Genomic DNA, 27,541 nt, shown 5'->3' on the forward strand with positions numbered 1-27,541 from the left:
TCTCCATCTTAAGATGAGTTTTTCCATTGCCCCACTGCTAGGTATCCTATTTGTGACTCTGGCTCTCGTAGAGAAACAGGGGCACAGAAACTCATGTCTAAGTGAGACTCATATATAAAGGTTAAGTGTTCATCAAGCAGACATCTGAAAGCAGTGTGGTCCAAACCCACAAGTCCGACATTAACCCATTAACCCACATGTCGAAACCAATTGCAATGTCCTCCTCCATCTTTCAAAACAGACGACATGTTGCAGGCTGAAGGAGGGGGGCCGAGACAGTGAATGTGTAAGCAGAGCCGCGTGGTCTGTGGATATATCAGCATATCTCTGCACGGCTACTCCAACAACCCGGGCTTCCTTTGGGTAAGTACATGTGTCTTCGGCTCAGGGACGTCTTGCCGGAAAGGAGCCTTGACAGCTAAAGCAGGGAACAAGCTGAGGCAGCTGCACCCTGCTCCCACATTCAGAAAAGAAGAGACCCAACTAGAATGGAAATGCTCAAGGAGCCATTGATCCCTCCGCCCTTCATTTAACTGCACGTGTGTATCACCCAGGTTGGCACAATCCACGAACTAAATCCACATTTGTGAACCTGGCACCCGTTCAAAATTCTTTAACCCCAACATGGAATTAAGTAACATCAGGACCTTAATTCAAAGCCTTATGGAATGTTCCCCCACTCCGAAAGTTTGTAAGCCAACTGCTCTGTGCCTTTATACCCCTAATTTTAGCTATTCACTTTATGTATGGCCCACTAATAAAAAACCAGTGCTCAGAGGAAACAATCATTGCTCGCCATGAAGAAATCTTCATTCTAATAGGAACCTTTCACAGTCCGTGTCCATCGGCAAAATCAAAGCCGGACAGGCCGTGCATAAAGTCAGCACTCTTAGGCACCAGTTCACAGTCTCCAATATCGCCCTATGGTGGGCTTCTGGTCGACCCGTGCCAGCTACCTCACTCAGGCTCCACGGGGTGTCCACCGGTCTCCTTGCTTGTAGACCATGGGCTCTCGCTAATGTTCAACAAGCCTGGGCTCCTGATGCGACGTGGTGAACTTTAGTCGAATCACCCTCTTTTTCTCCTTTTCAGGTAAACCAAATCCACAGGTATCTGGGCCCATACACAAGCAGTCCTTTTATTGCTGCAGTTCTCTGACCTCCACTCCATATGAAGATCCACGTGGTCACCCAGCAAGCAATTCAGCCTGCTCACAGGCTCTCTTTAACACACAGTTCAGGGAGATGTTTTCTCCCTACTCTCAGATTTTATTTTAACTTCTGGCAAAGGCTTATGGTTCCTGAGTACACGAAAGCACTGGTGGGCATCTAATTCACTGCACAGCAGTCTTCCCAGAGGTAGCTTAACCCAGCTAAAGATCAACCAATTTTGGTGGCTCTAAGCATGTGGGCTTACAAACTTTCATTTTTCCCACTTCCCATATTTTCCCCAGAAAACAACCGAGTAAAGGGTGGCTTTGTCTGACCTCTGGATAGACAAGGAAGAAGAATTACCATGAGGGCAAAGTCAAACAAATAGCTACTCTCCATCTTAAGATGAGTTTTTCCATTGCCCCACTGCTAGGTATCCTATTTGTGACTCTGGCTCTCGTAGAGAAACAGGGGCACAGAATCTCATGTCTAAGTGAGACTCATATATAAAGGTTAAGTGTTCATCAAGCAGACATCTGAAAGCAGTGTGGTCCAAACCCACAAGTCCGACATTAACCCATTAACCCACATGTCGAAACCAATTGCAATGTCCTCCTCCATCTTTCAAAACAGACGACATGTTGCAGGCTGAAGGAGGGGGGCCGAGACAGTGAATGTGTAAGCAGAGCCCCGTGGTCTGTGGATATATCAGCATATCTCTGCACGGCTACTCCAACAACCCGGGCTTCCTTTGGGTAAGTACATGTGTCTTCGGCTCAGGGACGTCTTGCCGGAAAGGAGCCTTGACAGCTAAAGCAGGGAACAAGCTGAGGCAGCTGCACCCTGCTCCCACGTTCAGAAAAGAAGAGACCCAACTAGAATGGCAATGCTCAAGGAGCCATTGATCCCTCCGCCCTTCATTTAACTGCACGTGTGTATCACCCAGGTTGGCACAATCCACGAACTAAATCCACATTTGTGAACCTGGCACCCGTTCAAAATTCTTTAACCCCAACATGGAATTAAGTAACATCAGGACCTTAATTCAAAGCCTTATGGAATGTTCCCCCACTCCGAAAGTTTGTAAGCCAACTGCTCTGTGCCTTTATACCCCTAATTTTAGCTATTCACTTTATGTATGGCCCACTAATAAAAAACCAGTGCTCAGAGGAAACAATCATTGCTCGCCATGAAGAAATCTTCATTCTAATAGGAACCTTTCACAGTCCGTGTCCATCGGCAAAATCAAAGCCGGACAGGCCGTGCACAAAGTCAGCACTCTTAGGCACCAGTTCAGTCTCCAATATCGACCTCTGGTGGGCTTCTGGTCGAGCCGTGCCGGTTACCTCACTCAGCCTCCACGGGGTGTCCACTGGTCACCTTGCTTGTAGACCATGGCCTCTCGCCACTATTCAACAAGTTGGGCTCCTGATGCGACGTGGTGAACATTCCTCTAGTCACCCTTGTGTTCCCCTTTACAGGTAAACAAATCCACAGGTATCCGTGCCCATACGCAAGCAATCCTGTTATTGCTGCATTTTTCCGACCTCCACACCATATGTAGATCCACGTGGACACCCAGCAAGCAATTCAGCCTGCTCACATGCTCTCTTTAACACACACTCCCAGGGAGATGTTTTCTCCCTAATCCCAGATTTTTTTTTTTTACTTCTGGCCAAGTCTTATGATTCCTGAGTACACCAAAGAACTGGTGGGCATCTATTTCACTGCATACCTGTCTTCCGAGAGGTGGTCAAAACCCAGCTAAAGATCACCCCATTTTGGTGGATCAAGGAAATGGGCTTACAAACTTTCATTTTTCCCCCTTACCCTAGTTTCCCCAGAAAACAACCGAGTAAAGGGTGGCTTTGTCTGACCTCTGGATCGACAAGGAAGAAGAATTACCATGAGGGCAAGGTCAAACATGTAGTTACTCTCCATCTTAAGATGAGTTTTTCCATTGCCCCACTGCTAGGTATCCTATTTGTGACTCTGGCTCTTGTAGAGAAACAGGGGCACAGAAACTCATGTCTAAGTGAGACTCATATATAAAGGTTAAGTGTTCATCAAGCAGACATCCGAAAGCAGTGTGGTCCAAACCCCCAAGTCCGACATTAACCCATTAACCCACATGTCTAACAACAATTGCAGTGTCCTCCTCCATCTTTCAAAACAGATGACATGTTGCTGGCTGAAGGAGCAGAGACGAGGCAGTGAATGTGTAAGCAGAAGAGCGTGGGCAGTGGATATGTCAGCATATCTCTACACGGCTACTCCAACAGCCCGGGCTTCCTCTGGGTAGGTCCATGTGTCTTCGGCTCAGGGACGTCTTGCCGGAAAGGAGCCTTGACAGCTAAAGCAGGGAACAAGCTGAGGCAGCTGCACCCTGCTCCCACATTCAGACATGAAGGGACCCAACTAGAATGGCAATGATCAAGGAGCCATTGATCACTCCGCCCTTCATTTAACCGCACGTGTGTATCGCCCAGGTTGGCACAATCCACGAACTAAATTCACATTTGCGAACCAGGCACCCGTTCTAAATTCTTTAACCCCAACATGGAATTAAGTTACATCAGACCTTAATTCTAAAACTTATGGAATGTTCACCCACTCAGAAAGTTTGTAAGCCAACTACTCTGTGCCTTTATACGCCAAATTTTAGCTATCCACTTTGTCTACGGCCCACTAATATAAAACCAGTGCTCAGAGGAAACAATCATTGCTCGCTATGAAGAAATCTTCATTCCAATAGGAACCTTTCAAAGTCTGTGTCCATCGGCAAAATCAAAGCCGGACAGGCCGTGCATAAAGTCAGCACTCTTAGGCACCAGTTCACAGTCTCCAATATCGCCCTATGGTGGGCTTCTGGTCGACCCGTGCCAGCTACCTCACTCAGCCTCCACGGGGTGTCCACCGGTCTCCTTGCTTGTAGACCATGGGCTCTCGCTAATGTTCAACAAGCCTGGGCTCCTGATGCGACGTGGTGAACTTTAGTCGAATCACCCTCTTTTTCTCCTTTTCAGGTAAACCAAATCCACAGGTACCTGGGCCCATACACAAGCAGTCCTTTTATTGCTGCAGTTCTCCGACCTCCACTCCATATGAAGATCCACGTGGTCACCCAGCAAGCAATTCAGCCTGCTCACAGGCTCTCTTTAACACACAGTCCAGGGAGATGTTTTCTCCCTACTCTCAGATTTTATTTTAACTTCTGGCAAAGGCTTATGTTTCCTGAGTACACGAAAGCACTGGTGGGCATCTAATTCACTGCACAGCAGTCTTCCCAGAGGTAGCTTAACCCAGCTAAAGATCACCCAATTTTGGTGGCTCTAAGCATGTGGGCTTACAAACTTTCAATTTTCCCACTTCCCATATTTTCCCCAGAAAACAACCGAGTAAAGGGTAGCTTTGTCTGACCTCTACATAGACAAGGAAGAAGAATTACCATGAGGGCAAGGTCAAACAAATAGCTACTCTCCATCTTAAGATGAGTTTTTCCATTGCCCCACTGCTAGGTATCCTATTTGTGACTCTGGCTCTCGTAGAGAAACAGGGGCACAGAAACTCATGTCTAAGTGAGACTCATATATCAAGATTAAGTGTTCATCAAGCAGTCATCCGAAAGCAGTGTGGTCCAAACCCACAAGTCCGACAATAACCCATTAACCCACATGTCCAACACCAATTGCAATGTCCTCCTCCATATTTCAAAACAGACGACATGTTGCTGGCTGAGGGAGGAGAGCTGAGGCATTGAATGTGTAAGCAGAGCAGCGTGGGCAGTGGATATGTCAGCATATCTCTGCACGGCTACTCCAACAGCCCGGGCTTCCACTGGGTAGGTCCATGTGTCTTCGGCTCAGGGACGTCTTGCCGGAAAGGAGCCTTGACAGCTAAAGCAGGGAACAAGCTGAGGCAGCTGCACCCAGCCCCCACATTCAGAAATGAAGAGACCCAACTAGAATGGCAATGCTCAAGGAGCCATTGATCCCTCCGCCCTTCATTTAACCGCACGTGTGTATCGCCCAGGTTGGCACAATCCACGAACTATATCCAAACTTGCCATCCTGGCACCCATTCAGAATTGAAATTACGTGACACCAATAACTTAATTCTATAAGCCTCTGATTATGTTCCTCCCTCTGGAATGTTTTTAAGCCATCTACTCCGTGCACTTGTACCTCATATTTTCGCTGTTTGCTTAATCTACGGCCCTCTTAGATCAAACCTTTTCTCAGAGGAAAAAATCATTTTCGACCTGAATTAATCTTCATTCCAATAGGAACCTATTGAATTTTGCGTCCATCAACAAAGTCAAAACCGAACAAGCCATTCATAAAGTCAGCCATGATCCACACCAGTTCACAGCCTCGAAAATCCGCCATCTGTTGGGGTTCTGGTCAACCCATGCCTTCCTCAGCTCTACGGTGTCCACCGATCACCTTGCTTGTAGACCATGAGCTCTCTCCAATATTCAAGAAGCTTGGGTTACTCATGCTAGATCATGAATTTTTGTTGATTCACTCTCATATTCTCCATTTCTCCTGTAAACCAAATACACAAGTGTCAGAGGCCAAACTCAATTAGTGTTTTTATTACTACATTTCTCCAACTTCTACTGAGCAAGTAGATTCACGTGGTCACCTTGCAAACCGTCAGCCTGCTCATAAGCTCCCTTTTACACCCATTCCCTGGGAGGTATTTTCTTTGTACTCCCAGATTTTTTTAGTGTTGGCAAAGACTTGTGGTTCCTGAGTACAGGAAAGCGCTGTTTCGCATATAAATCAATTCTCTGCATAGCTGTCTTCTAAGGTGTTTCCTAAGCCCATGTAAAGATCAAATTTTGTTGGCTCAAAGCAAGTGGGCTTACAAACTTTCTGCTCTCATACTTCCCATAGTTTCCCCAGTAATCTATTGAATAAAGGGTGGCTTTGTCTGACCACTGGCTAGACAGAGAAGGAAAACTACCATGAGGGAGAGGTCAGACAAACATCTACTCTCCATCTTATGGCTAGTTTCTCCAGTACACCACTGCTAAGGTACCACAATGTGTTAGTCAGGGTACTTTAGGGAAAGAACTACAGTGAAACTCATGTCTAAGGGAGAGTTTTATATAGTTTATATAAAGTGCTTTATATAGTTTATATATAGTGTGCATCAAGCAAAAATCCCAAACCTGTCCTGCAAAAACCCACAAGTCCAAAATTAATCCCTCAACCCCTTTATCCAGTATCAAACCACAAAGTCCTCCTCCATCTCACAAACCAGACACCATGATATTGACTGGAGGAGGAAAGCCGATTCAGTGAATGTGTAAGCATCTCTGCACCGGCATCGTGTCTACTAGGTCCATGTGGCTTCTCCTCAGGGATGTCTTTCAGGAAATTATTCTTGGGAGCTAAAGCAGGGAACTGGCTAAGGGAGCTGCATCCGGATCTGACCATCATAAAGCAAGGCACCCCAGCATTAGAAAGGCGTGGATCCCTGAACCACTTATCCCTCTCCCTTTCAATTCGCCCCACATGTGTTTATCGGCCAGCTTGTCACAGCAAACTAACTACCTCACAGCTCTTCTAACAGTCCATGACATCAATTGTATCAAGCTCATTTATACCACTATCATTTGTTGCCATCATTTTCTAAACAGTTACTTTCTTTTTGAACTCTTGGTTCAATTCTTCTCTTTTCCTACACTCCCACTCTCGTGACCCCTTGATTTCCTATCTTATACTGAGTGCTGTGTCCCTTCACCACATTTATGTTGTTTACCCCCCTGGGGAGCAGTATTATACAGCAATCATTGTGATCGGTTTCCCCTTTCTACCCCTACCTTCCATCTACCCTCCTGGTACCCTTCGGTTTCTGTTCCTGAGGGGTTAGTCTGACCTTGATTCTGTGTGTCATGATCCTTTATCTGTACCTGTATGCATGCTCTTGCCTACGCACAACTGATTGGCAGAACTGGGATCATGATAGAGGGGGGTGAGGAAGCCTTAAAGATACAGAGGTATGTTGTACATTTCATTAGTGTTATACTGTGCTCTGGTTGCCTCATCCTTTTGTTGTGACCCTTCTGTGAGGGTATGTCCTCCCGTCTACAGATGGGTTTTGGGGCTCTGCTCCAACCCCTTTATCCTAAACAATATGGGGGTTTTTGTTTGTTTGCAGTCTTCTGGTGCCTACCTGATTCTGTCAACACCTCATGATCTTACAGGCTAGGGCCCTTTCATATGGGATTTGTTGCTTCTTTGCTAGATGGCTGCAAGTTTACCATCAGTTTTTTAAGAACCCAGATGTTTTATCTTTTTATAGCTGGGCATCATCAGCTTTCTTTACCTCATTTGCTTATGCATTCATTTTGCCTTCAGCTATTATGCTGGGAGGGTGAGCATCACTGAATGCTGGATTGTTAGAACAAAGTGTTCTTGTGTTGAGGGAGGGCTTAAGCAGAGGCCCAAAGTCCATCCACTTCCTTAATTTATCGCTATGTAAATATATGTACATAGGCCAATACCTCGATTTTTATTAATATATTTTCATAAGTGCACACCTATGTTTATTCCTGTATCCTTAGATTTGCTTCCTAGATCGTTCCTGTTTTCTTTTTACCTTCCTCCTTTCCCAACATCATGCGTGCCCTTCTTCTCTCAGCTAGATTGCCGTTGCTCCACCACCACCACCAGGATCTCTATGTCCTCCTTGTTGTTCCTTTTAATTCCCTAGTTGTTTCCTGTCTATGGCATCGTTTGCTCACCACTCCTTTCCTCCCACTGTCTCCTCTCCCAAGTGCCTCCAGAAATGCCGGTCCCTTTACTTTCTCCTTGGGCTTTCTTCCCAAACCTATCTTATATTGGTAGGCAAAGCAATAAAAGAGACAAAGCAAAAAGAAAACAAAAGACTGAATAAAAAGGGAAAACAAAAAAAGGGGGGAAACCTAGAAAACCCCCCTGAAAACACATACAAAATTCCAAATCTATCTGCTGACCTTTATGATTATCTCCCCACCAGTCTAGAGGGGTTCTGAGAACTGCCCCTCCTAGCCTGAAATCTATTGTGGGGACACTTCAAGGGCTTCGTGGCTTGGCAATGCCCCCATTGCTGATCTGTTCTGTTTCCTTCCTGGTTCATCCCATTGTGGGGATGGTCAGGCCCGACTCACTCCCTGCTGGGTGTCCCGAGTATTGTCCTCATTCACAATATGTTCCAGTGAGGGGACACCATGTCTCAAGCTGTTGTCAGCCCTACAGTCCTCTCTGTGCCTTAGCAGCAGCATGCAGGGCCGTCCTCCTCAGGACTTGGTGTGCCAGTATCCAGTCTAAACCCTCACTCCCTTTTTCCTTTGGGTTTACACTTCCATATGGGCATGGCGGGCCAGCCCCTCTCCCCAACCTGTAGGCTAAGTGTTGTCCTCTGTAGCGCATACTTCTAGGGGAAATGGAGGTGGGGTTGTCAGTTTGGCTTTGATTGGGGATGGCCCCGTAGACCCCTCAGTGATCTACATATAACCTCCTCCCTGGAGGATGGGCAACAGGAAAGTGGGTGAAAACTTGGATCTCCATCTGCAGAAGAATGAAACAGGACCCATACCTCACTCCATGTACAAAAACAAACTTAAACTGGATTACAGACCTAAATGTAAACCCCAGAGCTATCAGGATCATCAATTAGAAACTTAAGGGGTCTATTGCAGGGCATACATGGACTAGCAAATCTAATAAAGGAAGTACACAGAGCAAAAGACAACACAGATGCCTGGGACCTACTAAAATAAAACACTTATGCACCTCAAAAAATTTCATCAAAATAGTAAAATGAGAACTCACAGATTGGGGTGGTGGGGTAACAATGACACAACTAACGAGAGACTTGTTACCAAAATCTATGGAATTTTTCTAAGAAAAAAATTAGTCCAATTGAAAGGTGGGCAAAGGACATAAAATAGACATTCACCAAAGCTGGCTTGTGAATGACTAACACATACATGAAGATATGCTCACCATTTCCTAGCCACCCAGGAAATGCAAATCAAAACAACAATGAGTTATTACCGTACACTCCTCACAATAGCAATTGAAACACACAACAGAGAATGACAAATGCTAGAGAGGGCATGGAGCATTTGAAACTCTTATACATGGCTGGTAGTCTTGTAAACATTTACAACCAGTGGGGAACGCTATGAGACTACCTGAAGCAAGTAGCATTAGACCCAGCAACACCTCTGCTTGTCATATACCCCAAAGAAGTAAGAGACAGACCCCAGACATGTGTTCTCCTACATTCACCGTAGCACTGTTCACAATAGCAAGAGGCTGGAAAGAGCCCAAATGCCCATCAGTAAAAGAATGGAGGAAGAAACTCTGGTACACATGGAAATTATGTGCCCCTGAAAAACAGTGATGAAACCATGAAACACCCCATTACATAGATGGGCCTGGAAATGATTATGCTTCGTAAAGTTAGTCAATCACAAAAGGACTGGCACACTACTATAAGGATAAACACCAAGATAAAGGCAGAATTCTGCTCTTGGGTCATGTAATCATCTTTTTGTCATGAAATCTGGCCTCCCAAACAAGGTAGTGAGCCAGTATAGTACCCGTGCACTATATATTGCCCTCTTTATAATTGCATCTTACAAACCACTTCAACGGAAGACACGTCCCCTCCACTGGGATCAATTTCTCAAGATGGGAAGGGAGGAAGGAGGGAGACGACCAATCAGTTGCTGCCATACAACATTGTCCTACGGTCACCCAAATTCAACAGATACTCCTACGAGAGTGATTAGCAAACCATCCTGGAAACTCAAGTCAAGACATGAGGGGGAGACGGGTCTGTCTTGGAAAAGGCAATTACACTTTCGTTGATGGGTAAACTGGGTAGAGCAAGATGCCATCTGGGGGGAAACATGTTTAACGGTACTTATAGAACCCAAGGAGAGAATACGCCTGGTATTACATTCCTAACTGGACACTTTTGACCTGGTTTCTATCCAGTCCTTGGTGATCCAGACTGGATGCTGTAGTCATCTAGGATTTTAGACTCTGTTCTTTCCAGGCTCACAACATCCTCCATGGGCCACATCAGAAGGATCAGATTTGGAAAGTCACTAAGGAGCTGATAAGATAAAGCCCACTAGACCTTATTAGCTCCTTAGTGGCTTTCCAAATCAGTGGGATTTACCTTAGATTCGCCTGAAACAGGTTTAAGAAAGTGCTTTAAAACATACTCCCTTGGACTTAGGGCAAAGTGCTCTAGTGTCCAAAGATGCAGATGACTGCTATCTTAATACTCTGGAATTTGAGTTTGTTGGATTTCAGTCTGGATCTCTTGCTTTGGGAATACCCTGTGAATGGTGTCCCAGGACTATCATATAGTTACTGTTTGTATTCTCTCTTTGCTTTTTTGTCACATATGTTAATCTGGAAGGTATAGTCCTGGCTTTGTGAATGAATGTTATTGAAAATTTTATCCTATTCCCAGTGTATGTGTAGTGACCAGTCACTTAATCTTTTTTTTAATCATTTTACTGGGAGCTCATACAATTCTTATCACAATCTATACATCCATCCATTGTGTCAAGCACATATGTACATTTGTTGCCATCATCATTCTCAAAAAATTTGCCTTCTACTTCAGTCCTTAATATTGGCTCCTCCTTTTGTGCCCCTCCTGCCTCCTTCCCCTCCCTCATGAATCCTTCATAATTCATAAATTATTATGTCATATGTTACACTGTCTGACATCTCCCCCTGCCCACTTCTCTGCTGTCCATCCCCAAGGGAGGAGGCTATTCGTAGATTCTTGTAGTCGGTTCCCCCTTTCCACCCCACATTCCTTCTACCCTCCAGGCATCGCCACTCTCACCATTGGTCCTGAAGGGGTCATCTACCCTGGATTCCCTGTGTTTCCAGTTTCTATCTGTACCAATGTACATCCTCTGGTCTAGCCAGCTTTGTAAGGTGGGATTGGGATTATGATATTGTGGGAAGGAAGCATTAAGAACTAGAGGAAAGTTATATGTTTCATCGTTGCTACCCTGAACCCAGACTGGCTCATCTACTTTCCACAACCCTTCAGTAAGGGGGTGTCCAGGAGGCAAAGGGCACTTACAGAGGTCTAAATACAGGCATGGACATATGTAAATATATTTATATATGACAATGGGAAAATAGATCTATGTGCACATATTATAGGTTTAGTATTAAGTTAGCAAATGGACATTGGGCTTCCACTCAAGTACTCCCTCAATGCAAGAACATTTTGTTCTGTTAAATTGGCATTCCATGATGCTCACCTTCCTGACATGATCACTGAAGAAAAATGTGTGCATAAGCAAATGTGGTGAAGAAAGCTGATAGTGCTCGACTATCAAAAGATATAGCATCTGAAGTCATAAAGTCTTGAAGGTATACAAGTGGCCCTCTAGCTCAGAAACAACAAAGCCCACATGGAAAAAGCACAGCAGCCTGTGTGATCAGGTTTAAGGTATCAAAGAACAAAAAATCAAATCATTGTGAATGAGGCGGAGTACAGATTGGGAACGCCTTACAGAAGGGTCACAGGGAGGAGAAGAGCCAGTCAACGATGAAACATACAACTTTCCTCTAGTTCTTAAATGCTTCCTCTCCCCGACCCCCACCCCCACTATCATGATTCCAATTCTACCTTACAAATCCAGCTAGACCCACAGGATATACACTGATACAGACAGGAACTGGAAACACAGGGAATCCCTTCAGGACCAGTGATGAGAGTGGCAAAACCAGGAGGGTAGAAGGAAGATGGGGTAAAAAGGGGGAACCAGTAACAAGAATCTACATATAACACCCCTCCCTGCAGGATGGACAAGAGAAAAGTCAGTGAAGGCAGATAGATGTTGGACAGTGCTAAATTATCAAGTATTCATGAGGGAGGGTGTGGCAGGAGGGAGGGAAAACATGTGGAGCAGATACCATAGGCTCAAGTAGAAAGAACATGTTTTGAGATTGATGAAGGAAACAAACATAAAAATGTGCTTGAAACAATAGATTTATGTATGGATTGTGATAAGAGTTGTATGAGCCCCCAATAAAATCATTTAAATAAAGATGGAAAGAATACACAGAGTTATGGTATCAAAAGAATAGGTTGACATTCAACCATTTCCAGAGGTGGCATCGGACCAAGAACCAATAGTACTGAAGGAAGAAGCCCAAGCTGCATTAAAGGCACTAGAGAAACACCAGGCTCTGGGAACTGACAAAATACAGGAAACACTCACTCACCAAGAAATCTGGAAGACAGCTGCCCGGTCAACCCACTGGAAGAAATCCATACTTCTGGCCATTCCAAAGAAAAATGAAGTGATGCAACAGAATGGAAATGATAAAATTTTCACTGATAACACATGCCGGTAAAATTTTGATGAAAATATTTCAAAAATGGTTACAACAGGACATCAACGGTGAGCTGCCAGAAATTCAAGCTGGATTTAGAAGCAGATATGATACAAAGAGAATTCTTGCTGACATGAGATAGATGGTGGATGAAACTATAAAATGGCAGAGAGATGCTTATTTGTGTTTTATTGACTACGCAAAAGCACCAGAAAAGAGAGAGCCTAACAATGTGCTGGTTTTCAAATAATCCTCAGCAAGTACAGAAGAATTCACCAAATTCTGGGAGATTTGCTCAAGCAGGGAGCTTTTCTGAAGTTGAGTTTTGGTCTGTTTCTGAGACCCTCAATGCTAATCTTTCTTTATATGTTGTAAGATACTCCCTAGTATTGGTTTATTAAGCCTTAGGAACCACCAAAACACATACATAACACAAAGCAAAACTGACCCGCTGGAGCTTTTATGTAAACTGAACTAAACAAGCATCAACAGCAACAGAGAACGGTCAGATAAAGGGGCAAGGAAGTTTAAAAATAAAAACACGGCATGATTAAGAAAGCCTGGGTATTATGTAGCAACACATGGAAGTGAACGTGTTGGGCAATAATGGAGATGCAAGGAGAACACTGTGGTCATTCTGGGAGATCTGCTGTGAAGCACCAGATCACCAGCACGTGAAGATGATCCAGCCTTTTATTGCTTTCCCACCACAGAAGAGGATGCAGCAAGAACGAGGGAGGGAGGCAGAACCCTTGGCAAATAGCAGGTGGAAAAACGATGAAAAGTGAGGCCAAACAGGATCCCAGTGGTGAGGATTGGTCCAACCCTGGGAACCAGGTAGACTGTATCTGGGAGCTCGTGCTGGGACCCTGGACTCCTCCTCATGAGTGGAATGTTGGGGATACTGTTGTGGATATTACTCACAATTTAGGCACAGATCTGGGTGTGTAAACTATTAGATCCAGTAGCTGGAAGCTAGAAATAACAAACTGCACGGAAATGAAGTAGTCAATGACACCACTCATAAACTGAGTAAATATGCAAATGATGGGCTCAAAAACAGGCCTCAGGAGAAAGGAAAAATATAATTCTGGAAGTGGAAGAGGAAAGGTTGATGAGAAACAAAAGGTCTCCTGGAGAATGAATGACCAGGTATCCTAAAGAGAGTCTTCATTAAGGGTAATGCCAGCAATTTTACTGACTAAGATAAAATTGAGAGATCTTGTTCTACCCCATTGCCATTGAGTCAAATCCAAGCAAGTCTTGATAAATTTTTAAAAATTGAAATCATATGAAGTATTTTCTCTGATCACAAGTGAGTGAAACCAGAAATCAGTAACAGAAAAAACCCTGAAAATATGGAAATTAATTAACATACTATGAAACTAATAGTGGGTCACGGTAAATATCAAAAGAGAAATCCCACATTTTAAAAATCTGATGAAAATGAAAGCACAACATACAATATTCAGAGAAGACAGTGTGCAGAGGGAAACTTACAGCAATAAACAGGAAGGAGAGGGTGAAGGGATCTCCAATTAACAGCCTAACTTGATAATTCTAGAAACTAGAAAGAGGAGACCAAAAAGAAGCCTTAATGTACCAGAAAAAGGGAAATAGCAAAGATCACTCAGAAATAAAATTAAAAACAGAAAGATAATAGAACCAATAAAATCAGAAGTTGTTTCTTTGAAACAATCATTAAGAATAACAAAACTCTAGCTAGTGACAAAGAAAACAACCAAAAATAGAGAACTAACTGTCATAGTTAGGTTTTGTATCACCTTGACCAGATCAGAATTCTCAGGGGGTTGGTAACTGAGGCCTAGGAATCCCTATGATGTTGTATAACACAATGTATCCCATAATGGGATCTGCTGTGATCAGCTAATCAGATTAAGGTGGAGTACAATCCTCTTACTCAGGTAACAGCACCAATACACCTGAGAGGAAGTTTACTCAGAGTGGGGCCTAATTCATATTTAAGCGGAGGTTGAGGAGACACTTGCTGGCTTTTTTGCGTCTGAGTCCTGTATCTGACTTGTCTGTCTCTTATTCTTTGTACTTGAACCAGCGGCCTGCCATAATGGCTGCCGATCCATAGAGCAATCAGCAACCTGCTATCTGACCTGCCAACCTTGACTTCGTTTCTCTCTCCTGTCACAGCCTGATTTGCTGACCCGAGATTCATCTACTTCTACAGCCTGTGGTATAGAAGCTGAAGCTACTCAAGTCAGGAGAAGCTTCCAGTTTAAAATCTGACTGGCTGACTTAAAGCCACACTGTCCTTACCTACTTCTACAGCTGTATGAGCTCTGTTATGTATGTACACACACACACACACACACACACACACACACACAGACACACACACACACATAGATTTATATCAAGAACGTGCTGTGTATGTATATATACACATATAAATGCATGCATATATATATAGAACCCCCATAAAGAAACAAAAATTTTCCAAAGCTGTGTACTTAATTTTTTGACAAGACACCTATCACTTTCAAAGTACTTTCCATTATACTTAATACATTTGACAAATCTGCCATTCCTTCCTTGGAAACCCTTTTCAAACTCCTATTTGGGTGGCTGACAGCACTTCCTTAGTTTTTTCTTCATTTCTTCTACATCATCAAATTGCTGGCCTTTCATGCCCCTTTTCATTCGTGGAAATGAAAAGAAGTCGCTCAGAGTGAGGTCAGGTGAGCCAGGTGCATGGGGCGAGAGAGGCATGCTCTTTTAGCTAAAAACTGGTGCACTGAGATGACTGCATGAGCAGGTACATTATCGTGGTGGCAAAACCCATCCCCCATCTGCCACAAATCAGGCCTTTTTTGTTGCACACTGTTATGCAATCTTTTCAGAACCTCTAAATAGAAAGCTTAGTCAACAGTGTGAGCTGGTGAAACAAACACCAAATGCCCCACAATTTGGCATTTTTGTCTCTTTCAGAAGTTGATGGACATGTAGAACAAGGTTTGTCATCAGTCAACATTTCACCTTTTTTGAAATGAGCAAACCACTTGTACACGAGTTTTTCCCATAGTGCTCTCCGTATAAGCTGTGTGCAACATCACAACAGTGTCTGCCGCATTTTTCCCCAAGGAAGAAACAAATTTCACAGCCACACACTGTTCTCTTAAACCAGCCATCACACAAAAAAAGGAAAGAAAACGAGATTAGAGCAAAACAGCTTTATGAAAAAAATTCACTGTGATCAGAGAGAAGCTTCCCAAGAGATGCTACTGGGTGCACTAACTCAGAACAAGTAGATGCTGTCCTAGCAGGGGGAAAAGCCTACTACGAAAGGTCTGCCCAGAGGAGCTTTTTCCTGTGATGTACTTTTTGTACCCCCTCATACAGGAATACTACTCAGCCTTTAGGAGAAGTCTTAATACATGCTACGTATGCGTGGAACTTGAGGAACTAAGCTGAGCAAAATAAGCCAATTACAGGATAAATACTGTATGACTTCACTTACAAGAAAGAAAAGGCAAATATATAAACACCAAAGTTTACTAGTGGCTACCAGAGGCAGGAAGGAGGGGGGAAGGATTGAATAAAACAATAGAATTGATTACGGGTACGTTGCACACCCAATTATTGTAATTGCTGTCAATGATTTATATAGCTGTAAAAGTAGAATTAGCAAACGTTGTACAAGAAGTATGTTTACAATAACAAGCTAAATAAGAGTAGCTGCTGACCCTGCTTATATTCAATCAAAACTGATATTTGGTTCCTTAGTTTGGAGGTTTAGGGACATGGTTTCATGGAACATCCCAGTAGTTGTTGTTGTTCGTTTTGCCTGGTAAAGTGTGCAGAGCTACTGATTTACTTCCTGCTTCACTGAATACCCTCTGGACTCTTTAAAGCTTGCAAGCAGTCATCCAAGGCACGATAATGTAGCTCTATTGACCCAGAGAAACAGAGGGAGAGAAAGAACTGGACGTAGGCGGATATGAAGGGTCTGGCTAATTACCTCTCTAAACAACTGCCTCCCTTTGAGGCCAGAAACTGGGCTGGTGCCCCCCTCTCATTACTGCACAATTTGGTCATGGATTTTATAGAAGAATCCTGTCCTACAACTCAATAAAACAAAACAAAAACCAAGCAGAATTTCAAACTCTCCTAGAGTCTAGTCTTTCTGGAGCCAAGAAGAGGGATAAAGCTCTGGAACCATTGCCCTGAGATAATTTTAAAGACTGAAACCAAAGTATCCCCGAGCACCATCTTAAAATCTCCTTGTAGTGAGCTTCATGAACTTGAGCATGATGCTCTTTTGAGAACGACCTATATGGAATCACATTGCGAACAGTAACTACAAAGATTAAGTAGAAAAGTTCGAGGGGAGTGGGTGTGTATTACTAAGGAAGGAACAACTCAGAAAAGAAGGGTGCTAATGCTCCCACAGCTGGAAGCATGTCATCAGTTTCTCTACATGTAGAGGCTCTCATACATGTAGAAACTGTCATACATGTAGAAACCCAACAGTATATGGTTTGCTGTGTGTCTTCTCAAGAACCACAAAACCATAAACACAATTTAGAAGGAAAAAGCGCAGGCACTGTTACAGACATTGTCTAGGCATCTCCACACACCTTTCAGAATTGAACAAATCCTTGGTTAAATTGTTCAGTTAAAAACTACGGGACCGATTACAAGGATCTACATGTGACCTCCTCCCTGGGGGATGGACAACAGAAAAGTGGGTGAACTTGGGAGACGTCGGACAGGGCAAGATATAACAAAATAATAATTTATAAATTATCAAGGGTTCATGAGGGAGGGGGAGGGGAAGCAGGGAGGGAGGGGGAAAAGGAGGACCTGATGCCAGGAGCTTAAGTAGAGATCACATGTTTTGAGAATGATGAGGGCAATGAATATACAGATGTGTTTTACAAAACTGATGTATGTGTGGATTATGATAAGAGTTGTATGAGCCCCTAATAAAGCGATTTAAAAAACTATGGGACCATAGTTCTGTGGGACAACTTAGTCAATTGACATACATAGTTCTTGAAGTTAATTGTCTCCCTCCTAGTTTGGTGAGTAGCACCTGTCCTTTAAAAGCTTCCAAGAATCCAACTCAGACACCAGAGAATTAAAGAAACCAAAGACTCAAAGAAGAAACTAGTCCACAGTCTAATTGTCCACAGGAACCATCACTTCATTTATCCTGAGCTCAGAACTAAATGATGCCTTATACTGACCTACCGTTCCATCCAAGTAGATGTCATATAAAACGGGAGAAAAAGGAAGAACAAAATTCAAATTCCTTTATTGGACTGATCGCCTAAAGGAACTCCATTTGACCTTGAAGCAGAAGTCACTCCTGGAGGCCACGTTCCATCAATCAATACATTCTCTAATAACAAACAATCTCACCCCTGAGTGCTGAGCTCCCGTACGTAATCAACCAAATGATAAACATTTACCCTAAAGCAAAAATCAGATGGTAGGAAGATGCAAGGAAGTTCAATTAATTGAAAAAGAACAAACAGAATAGAAATAACAAAAATGTTGATATTTTGTGAAAAATATAACCAATGTTATGGAACAATTTGCATTAAAAATATTAACTGGGAACCTAATTTACTTTGTAAACTTTCACATAAACCCAATAAAGTATTATTTCACTAAACAAATTTCAAAGAAATCTGAGAGGTTCAGATTATTTCCACATTAATACATGGACACACAATAAGAACCAATTTCAGAACAATAAACCAATGCAATTGATAGGCCCCTGTGTACTGTTTCCCGATTTGAGGTGTGGGGCCTGAGGAGTGGGGAGAGACAGCCTGGTGCTTTGGTAAAGGAGTGGCACCTGGTGGGGAATAAGCTGCCGACCGCGGAGGTGCAGAAGCAGAGTGGCATGACATTTAACACAGGTAGTAGACACCGTTTGCCATCCCACAAGAATAACAGCTCCACTACAAACAGAAAAGGTGAATTTCTCCCGTTTTTTGTTTCCATATCTTACACCATCCACTGTATCCCCTTCACCCACATTTCCATTATTTGCCCCCATCCGAGGTGGGGTGGAAACATCCATCGTTGCTATCAGTTCCCCTCAAAAATTTCTTGAGAATACAAAATCATTTGGATAAAAATATTCTGGTAACTTTTTGGGATACGAATATATTTTCAGATAACAATCATATACTTTGTCAGGGAATTACATAACTGAGTTTTATAATCCCTATTTTTAGACAAGTATGCAAATTATAAGTAAAACCTATGAGTTATTGACTGAAGGAAATGATTTTCAGTATAAATCAGAGAATCAAAATCATCTAGACATAACCCCTTACTTTAGGGAGCTTTAATATGGTGATATAATCTATCCACTGACATAGTTTAATATAGACTATTAATGTTCACAGTGCACCTGAGGCAGGAGTTCTCAGTTCACAGGACAACCACAAGTCCTAGTTAACTGACCTCTGACCCAAATGATTCAGATTCACTGCTCAGGATTGAGTTAACAATCTGCATTCTTATGAAGCACACTAAATTGTTCTAGTGTAGGTGGTCTCTTGATAGGCTTGAGAACCGATGGGAAGCACAGAAAACTGTCCCCGGAGCTGGTGCTGTCAAGCAAGCACTGGGCTGCTAACCACAAGGTCAACTCCGTGTGGCTGCCTCACTCCGCCTCCACAGGGGGCCCATATGGTCATTCTGTCTTTAAGACCATAGGCTCTCACCAATACTCAGCAAGCCTAGCCCCCTCGTGCTAGGTCATGAACTTTAGACCAGTCAACCCGTTCTCTTCTCCCCTTTTTCCTGTAAACCGAGTCCACAGGTGTCAGTGGTCAAACTCAACCCGTCTCTTTATTGCTGCCTTTCTCCCACTTCCACTCAACTAGTAGATTCAGCTGGTCCCCTAGCAAGCCTTTCAGCCTTCTCTCAGGCTCCCTTTAACATTCTGTCCCAGAGAGGAGTTTTCTTCATGGCTCCAGATTTTATCCAGCTTCTAACAAAAACCATTGGTTCCTGAATCCTCCAAAGCACTGAGTGGGGCATATATTTTCAAAGTTTTCTTTACAGGCATGGGCTAAATCTACCTAAAGATCAAATTTTAATGGCTCAAATCAAGTGGACTTACAAACTTTCTATTTTCATACTTCCCATATTTTCCCCAGAAAACAACCGAGTAAAGGGTGGCTTTGTCTGGCCTCTGGCTAGACAAGGAAGAAGAACTACCATGAGGGAGAGGTCAAACATCTACTCTCTATCTTAGGATTTGTTTCTCCAGTACCCCACTCCCAAGGTACCATTATGTGTTAATCTGGGCACATTAGAGAAACAAATCCAGAGAGAGGGGGAGTTTTATATAAAGGATATAAGAGAGTTTTATATAAAGGGTAAGTGCACATCAAGAAAACAATCCCAACTCAGTGCTGCCCAAGCCTGTAAGTTCAACATTAACCCATATGTCCAACAACAATCCACAAAGTCCTCCTCGATTTCACAAAACACACCTATGTGGCCGACTGCAGGAGGAAAGTTGAATCAGTGAGCGTGTAAGCATCTCAGCGCTGGCAGGGGTCACCACGCGGCTGCTCCAGCACCCAGGGCTGCATCGGGGTAGGTCCATACGGCTTCTCCTCAGCAATGTCTTGAAGGAAGTGAGCCCGGCTAGGTGAACAGGGAGCTAGTTAAGGCAGCTGCACCCTGCTCCAACCATCAGAAAGCAAGAGACCCGAGAACTAGAAACGCCAGGCTCACGGAACTATTTATCCCTCTGCTCTTCAATTAACCGCACATGTGTTAATCAGCCAGGTCGGCACAATAAATGTTAACTATCTCAGGCACCATAAGTTGGTGATGACGAGGGGCAATTAACAACAACAACATGACAGACACTGTTCTAGGTCCTTGGATGAAACAGTAGACCGAACAAAGAGCTTCGATTTCAGTGGGAAAAGACAAGTAGACTAATTTCAAATGTTGATGAGAATTCTGAAGAAGACAGCCTAAGAGGATTGATGGCGGACCATGTGAAAATCATCTGAGCTGAGGCCTGAATGTTGGAGGCAAGATCTCGGGGAAGGACATTTCAGGATGCAGCAAACTAAAAGAGGCTCGGAAATTAGTTGCCTTCCTTCCCAGTGAGAGCTGGAAGGAGTCTAAGCACTTTGAAGTAGCTGGCCTCCCTGAGGGCCTTGATCAATAGAATACAGCAGAGTTGACACAGTGCCCGTATCCAGTCTGTAAGAAACTGGCTGCTTCCACTTCCTGACTCTGAAGAGTCCTCACTCAGAACTTTTAGCTGCCAGGTAAGAAGCCTGTGTGCCCTGCTGCAGAGCCCATGTGGAGAAGCCTTGAGAACACACAGACAGGGAGAGGCGCCCAGCTGAGCCCAACCTTCTCATCATCTTTGGCAATGAGGAACATTTAGCAAAACCGTCGTAGACCCTCCAGACTAGCTGTCAAGTGCATACCAGCATGTGACCCTAGTCAATGCCATTTGGAACAAAAGATGTATAGTTGAGTTCTGCCTGACTTAGTCTTCCAGGGCTGTGATAACAAGATAGCACAGAAATGTATTCCTCACAGTTCTGGAGGCTAAAAGTACAATTCAGAGTGTCTGCCATGCTGTCTCCTGAGACGTTTGAGAGAAGAGTTGTTTCCTGTGTCTCCCTTAGTTCCTGGTGACTCTGAGCAACCATCGGCATCCCTTGGCTTTAGAAGGATGTGCCATGCTGTCCTCACGCGGAGTGTGACTTTCTGTTCGTCCTCTTCTTTTTATAAGATGCTCATCATGAAGCAAATCCCACCCAACTTTGATAGGATCTCATTTGACTTAGCTGTTTAGCCAAAGAAACCCCCACTTTCAAAACAGGATCACACTCACGGGCTCAGGGACTTCGACTTCAACATATCTTTAGGGAGAACACAAGCAATCCATCACACTGACCTACAACACTGACGGATGGTAAAAGGGTTGCTGTTTGAAGCCATTCAATGTTAAGGCATTGAATGATGTGCAACCATGGAATACTAGAAAACAGTCCAAGAAAAGGATCGGTGCAAAATGAGATAGGAAATGAGTGTAGAGTGTTCAAGAGACCAAAATTGGGTCATCATTAAAAGCTGGTGCTTTGATAAATGAGCAGAGAAGAGAGGAGATGAACGAAGAGAGTTGAGTAAGGGTCTGTTGTGTGGTGCTGGGGGGCCCATGCAGAGAATGGCCAGTGAAACCTTCTAAATCGATAGTGGATATTATCTGAACTTTGAAAGGTCTTCCAGCAGCCGTGTGGCAAACGCACTGTCATGGGGCAAGAGTGGAAAAGGAACAACCAAGTAAGAGACTGTTGCAATCGGTGGTTTTTCCTGATTGGGAATTTAGCCTACTAGGAGAAACTTACCTTGCACCACTGTCATTAACTTCCTGTCTTTTGTTCCAGTTCCCATAACTGGACCTCCTGCTTGTCTCCTTGCTTACCCCTAACTGTGCTGCTTGGTCTCAGCAATTTTCTCTCCACCTTGTGCCCCAGTGTCCTGTGTTATCAGGAGCAGGAAGAAGGAAAGTTTCCGCCTCATTTCTGCTGCTCGTCGTATGTGGACAAGCTCCACTTTAGGGACGTGGGTAACTTCTTTGGGGATAATATACCTCTGAACCTACCTACCTCAGCTCTCTGTCAGTTCTTGGGAGCCCCCTGCCTGAAGACAATAGGATTTCTGCTCCACTTTCTTACTTACACCAAACTGTCCCTCTCCCCCTGGAAGAGGCCGATGGTGGCCCAGGACTGCTATGACTACGGGGTACACCTGCCTTATTCTAGGTTTCACTATTAGAAAGCTTCATCTGCAGAGCGAAGGCTTATTCTTCTATCTCTATTAAACTATATTTTAAACTATCTGCCTGATTTCTATCTGTCTCACAAGGAAATTCAAGCTCAGGTGGGAAATAAGGAATTAGTTTGGGGCTTCACATCCATAACAACTGAAATTTAGTGTCAATAATCTGCCTGTCAGTCTAGTTCTTCTAAGGGCTTTTGCTTTGCTCATAGGTCTTTCCAGACCTCTCTGTTGGTGGTCCATGTGGATTTTCACATATGGCCTTTTCCTTGACTTTTCCTTTGTCATATGACAGCATCTCTGAGTGGACTTCCCTAGGTGGCCTAACTCTGAAACTAGGAATTGGCCTTCCATTCACATCCTTCCTTCCATTACCTTTAGTCTGTCCCCTCCTGGGCTGAAGTAAGTGTTTTCAATCTACATGGCTAAGTCCCTCCCACTGACCAGCCCCAGAGGCTATTGAGCTATGAACGGCCTTCCTTGGAATGCAGAAAGAAAGAGCAACATGGCATGGTGGTTTCTAGAGTCCTACTTGGTCTCAACCATGCATCCTTTATCTGGTTCTAGTTTCTCAGCCTCTCTGTGCTTCTGTTTCCTCACATACCAAATGAGGGTAGAGGCAACAGCGCCTACCTCAGGTTTACATGGGAATGAAAATAATACCTAAACAACACTCAGCACAGTACCTCGCATATAATTGAAAGCTCGATAAATATTAGGTAACATTGGACAGGCCCTGTCCTCATGCACTTTCAGAGTTGAATTTGAATGTGGGTGGAAAGCGGTAGCAGGAGAGCAAGGAGGTCAAGAACTCCTCAAGAAGAAAGCCCATTTGTAGGCCACTGGACATCCCCTTACAGAAGGATCTTGGGGAGGAGATGAGCCAGTCAGGGTGTCGTGTAGCAATGATGGAACATACAACTTTCCTCTAGTTCCTAAATGCTTCCTCCCTCTTCCTCCCACTATCATGATCCCAATTCTGCCTTACAAATCTGGCTAGACCAGAGGATGTACACTGGCACAGATAGGAACTGGAAACACAGGGAATCCAGGGCAGATGATCCCTTCAGGACCAGTGGTGTGAGTGGCGATACTGGGAGAGTGGAGGGAGGGTGGGGTGGAAAGGAGGAACCGATTACAAGCATCTACATATAACCTCCTCCCTGGGGGATGGACAACAGGAAATTAGGTGAAGGGAGGTGTTGGACAGGGCAAGATATGACAAAATAATAATTTCTAAATTATCAAGGGTTCATGAAGGAGAGAGGGGAAAAAATGAGGAGCTGATGCCAGGGGCTTAGGTGGAGGGCAGATTTTAAACCAGAATGAATACATTTTTCTTTGTCTTGCTCATTAAAAACTTTTCCCCAGAGGTGAGGTGCTGTTTTCACAGACCTGCTTGGAAGCACAATGCAGCTGTTCTATGTGTGCCCCTAATTCCAGGTGCAACTCAGAAAGGCTTTCCTCCGGCATGTCTTTGATGACCGCTTCTATTTCAGCTCGAGCTTCAGGGGCTCCTGTGCACCTTGGCACACCCAGGGCACTGTCTCTCAACATCCCTCATGGCTGTCTTCTCCTTGACACGTTTCAAGAACGTCTCGGTTTTTTCGATTATGCGTTGTGCTGGCTCCCTCCTTCACAGCTCCAATTTTAATTTTGCAACTGTTATAATTATCTTTCTTCTGCTAAACTGTCACTGAAGACAGTGAACAGAAAACTCGGCTCAACTCAATGGAGACAATAAGGATAGCTATCATATCACATCAGCAAGGATTTCTCAGGGGCTATTAGCACAAGGTGTAAGGCCACTGACCCAACCTCCGCCATCTAAAAGACTGATTCTCGACCTTCCTAATGCTGCGGCCCTTTCCTAGTTCCTCCTGTTGTGGTGACCCCGCAACCATACAATTATTTTCATTGCTACTTCATCACAACCCACAGGTTGAGAGCCGCTGCTCAAAAACTGGGTCATCTACTCTGTCTTTGCTGGGCGTTGGATTTATTTCCCATCTTCCCCTCCATCCTTTTTGATTGAATTAGTCATGGAAATACATGAAAAAATATAAGCTGGGGTCTTGTCACTAGGGTTCTGACTGTCTCCATACTCTAGCGAAGGTATTTCACTTTTGGAGACTGCTAGTACTTTCCAGGGAGCAATGTAGTTCTCCCCACCTGCACTCGTTCAGGAGCCCTGGCCGCATACTGGTTACACCCTGGGCTGTTAGCCGTATGGTCGATAGTTCAAAACCACCAATGGCCCCAGGGCAGAAAGGCAGTGCTTCCTTCTCCTGCTCCCCGGAGCTAGCATGGACTTGATGGCAGTGAGGTTGGGTGTTCTGCTCTCCCCGCATGCACCCACTCTCTGTCCCTGTCCCCGTCCCTGTCACCGTCCCTGTCCCTCACACGTGCACATCTCTGGGAGCTGCAGTCATTCCGTAGATGAGGGTGCTTCAGGACGTTCACAGACACACGAAATTGAAAGACCAAAGAAATTGTCCACCAACTCTTGGAAGGCTGCTCATATGTACGAATAGCAGGTGAAAGGTGAGGGGATGGAATAAATGGTGGGTGCCCTGCAGTGGTGACACGGAGTAGCTGTCCCTGGGAAGGCACAACCATAAAGCTTAAAACATTTCTGGGTTGATGGACCAAGCTTAGAAGCTCCTGGAAAACATACAGGAGGAGACAGCCATGAGGAATAATGAGCAGGAGAGACAGGGGTGATGGCTTGTCAAGCTTTACCAGGCTTCTAAAGAGCTGGAACTGAAATAGAAGTCGCCAGCGAAGACAAACCAGAGGAAAGACAGTTTCACTATCGTTTGGTTGATTCAAATCTTGAGCTTTTAATCCAGGGGAAGGAGTTGGAACAGCAGTTCTCAACCTGTGGGTCGTGACCCCTTTGGGGGTCAAACAACCCTTTCACAGAGGTCGCTCAAGACCATCAGAAAACACATGGTTATAGGAACTGAGACACAGCTCTGTCTCCAGGCAGGTCCGCCCGCATAGACTGTTACCGATGCTACACCATGCTTCATGACAAAGTTTCATTTAATTGTTATTAGAAATAAATATTTCACAATCTATAATTACATATTGTTTTGTGATTATCACTATGCTTTAATTATATTCAATTTTTACCCATGAAAATACATCCTGCATATCAGATATTTACATTATGATTCATAACAGAAGAAAAATAAGTGATGAAGTAGCAACGAAAATAATGTTGTGGTTGGAGATCACCACAACATGAGGACCTGTATTAAAGGGTCGCGGCATGAGGAAGGCTGAGAACCACTACCTCAGAGGCATTCCACTGAATTCCAACCTGGCCTCGCACTGAGCACGTTGCTTACATATTCAGTGTAAGTCCAGTGGTCTTACTTGTAGCAGAAATTTCTGACAAATCCAGACGATTTACTAACTGCCAGTACCAGTTTATGGTATGCTACAGGCGGATTCAACAGGGATCAAAAGTAGAGTAACTGCCTGTGTCGTTTTTAATTTTCTCGGGTTCCATTTGAGTAAAAGGCTTGTAAGTTACCTGGGGACCAAATGCCCCTGGTGCCTCTACTAGGGGTAGAATGTTCAGGGAGGGTTCAGGGCTGGGACAATAGTGACCTGAAGTCCAGGATCCCTTAGGGCAGGGGTCCTCAAATTGTTTACACAGGGGGCCAGTTCATTGTCTCTCCGACCGTTGGAGGGCCAGACTATGGTTTTCAAAAAACCTATGGTCAAATTCCTATGCACACTGCACGAGTCGGCTGCTAAGCAGGACAGGCAGTGGCAGCAAAAACATCCCGAGGGTGGGATAAATGGCATCGCGCCACATGTGCCCCATGGACCACAGTTTGAGGACGCCTGCCTTAGGGGTTCCTGGGTGCACTGGGGATGAAGGTCACCTACTGCTCCTCGAGAGGAGAAATGCTCTAAGCCCTGGCATCTCCGCCCACTTTCCCGGCACTCTACCGAACTGTTCCCGGTGAATCACGGTTGGAAGGGAAAGCGTACCATTCTCTGCCCACCATTCTCCTTTCTCAAAATGATACTGTGGCCAAATAGAGTTGCAAAGTGAATCTATCAGCTTTTGTTTGCCCAGCCTCTCTGTATCAACTCTATCCCAATTGCACACGATTCATGCAAGGGGGCAATTCCTGAGCATCAAGCTGCTAAGTCCCATCTAGAAAGCACAAAACAAGGAGGCGATTGACAGCTTGCTGCCTCCAGGTTAATAACCCCCACTTGAGAGCGCACCCCTGGGTTGCCCTGAATCTCATGCCTCAGCCCGAGGGAAGGGGTCAAGGACTAGTCGCCGAGGGCGACCTTTAGGTCCAACCATTTTTCTGGACAACAGGCTAGGAGGACCACTGCTTGGGATGGCCCCAAGGCCCTCCAAGATGCCTGCTGGCGGGGCTGATGCTCAAATCTCTGAAGGGAAGGGACACGTGGCAGCTCAGGGAACCTTAAGGGAAATTGGAATTTCTGGCTGGAACATCATGGCAGAGGAGCTGTGTATTAAGTAAGAGCTGTCCCCAAAAGTGCCTGAAGCAGCATAGCTGAAAGCCTAAAGGTAACAGTGACTCCACCTAGGCTTCCGAACGCCACTGGCCTAAGCCTGGGCCACGGAAAACCAGCCTGTAAGAAGGAACAAACCAAATCTGGAAGAACACTAGCCCTATAACGCCTCAAGTTTTAAATTTAGGAAGTATTTTTTTTTTGGTTTTTATTCTTTACTTTCATAGTTATCAATATATATGGCATTCAAAATATATTTTAAAAGCATAAAATTTTCAGTGTTTTTGAAATGTGACCAAATTGTCACCTTTATAATTTGGGTACCAGATACGTTTTCATTAAGAATTATGACAATTTTGTGCTTGGCGTTATAGGGCTAGAGCAGCTTGTTTGAAAAACCAGGAGAAAGGCAAAGGGAATGGAGGGGAAAAGGGAAACGTTTCGCTCCCGGGACCAGGCAGGGCTAACTCCCAGGCCTCTTCACCCAGCTCCCTAGGCAGCGCCCTTCCACATGTTTGGACTGGTGGGTGCCATCTTGGCCATGGTCACAGATCCTGTTACCTCTCGGCTACAATGGCGACTGTGTAGGATCTCTGGGAAAAGCTGAAACAGCTTTGACAAGAGTGAAGCCATTTGGGGCTGACAGAAGCCACCATGAAAAGAAAATAA

The 27,541-nt window shown here is 44.4% G+C and overlaps 1 protein-coding gene across 2 annotated transcripts in view; it reads right to left on the reverse strand.

Moving 5' to 3' along the window:
• Nucleotides 1-5,151: 5,151 nt before the first annotated feature.
• Nucleotides 5,152-27,541, reverse strand: part of LOC142435924 (thyrotropin-releasing hormone-degrading ectoenzyme-like) — a 334,108-nt gene continuing 311,718 nt past the window's right edge. For both annotated transcript variants that reach the window (XM_075539963.1, XM_075539961.1), the window contains one exon: nt 5,152-5,698. In XM_075539963.1, the coding sequence (XP_075396078.1) occupies nt 5,647-5,698 (52 nt within the window). In that variant the 3' untranslated portion in view covers nt 5,152-5,646. The remainder of the gene's footprint in view (nt 5,699-27,541) is intronic.

Source organism: Tenrec ecaudatus (genome assembly GCF_050624435.1).
Source record: "Tenrec ecaudatus isolate mTenEca1 chromosome 11 unlocalized genomic scaffold, mTenEca1.hap1 SUPER_11_unloc_2, whole genome shotgun sequence".
Taxonomy (NCBI): domain Eukaryota; kingdom Metazoa; phylum Chordata; class Mammalia; order Afrosoricida; family Tenrecidae; genus Tenrec; species Tenrec ecaudatus.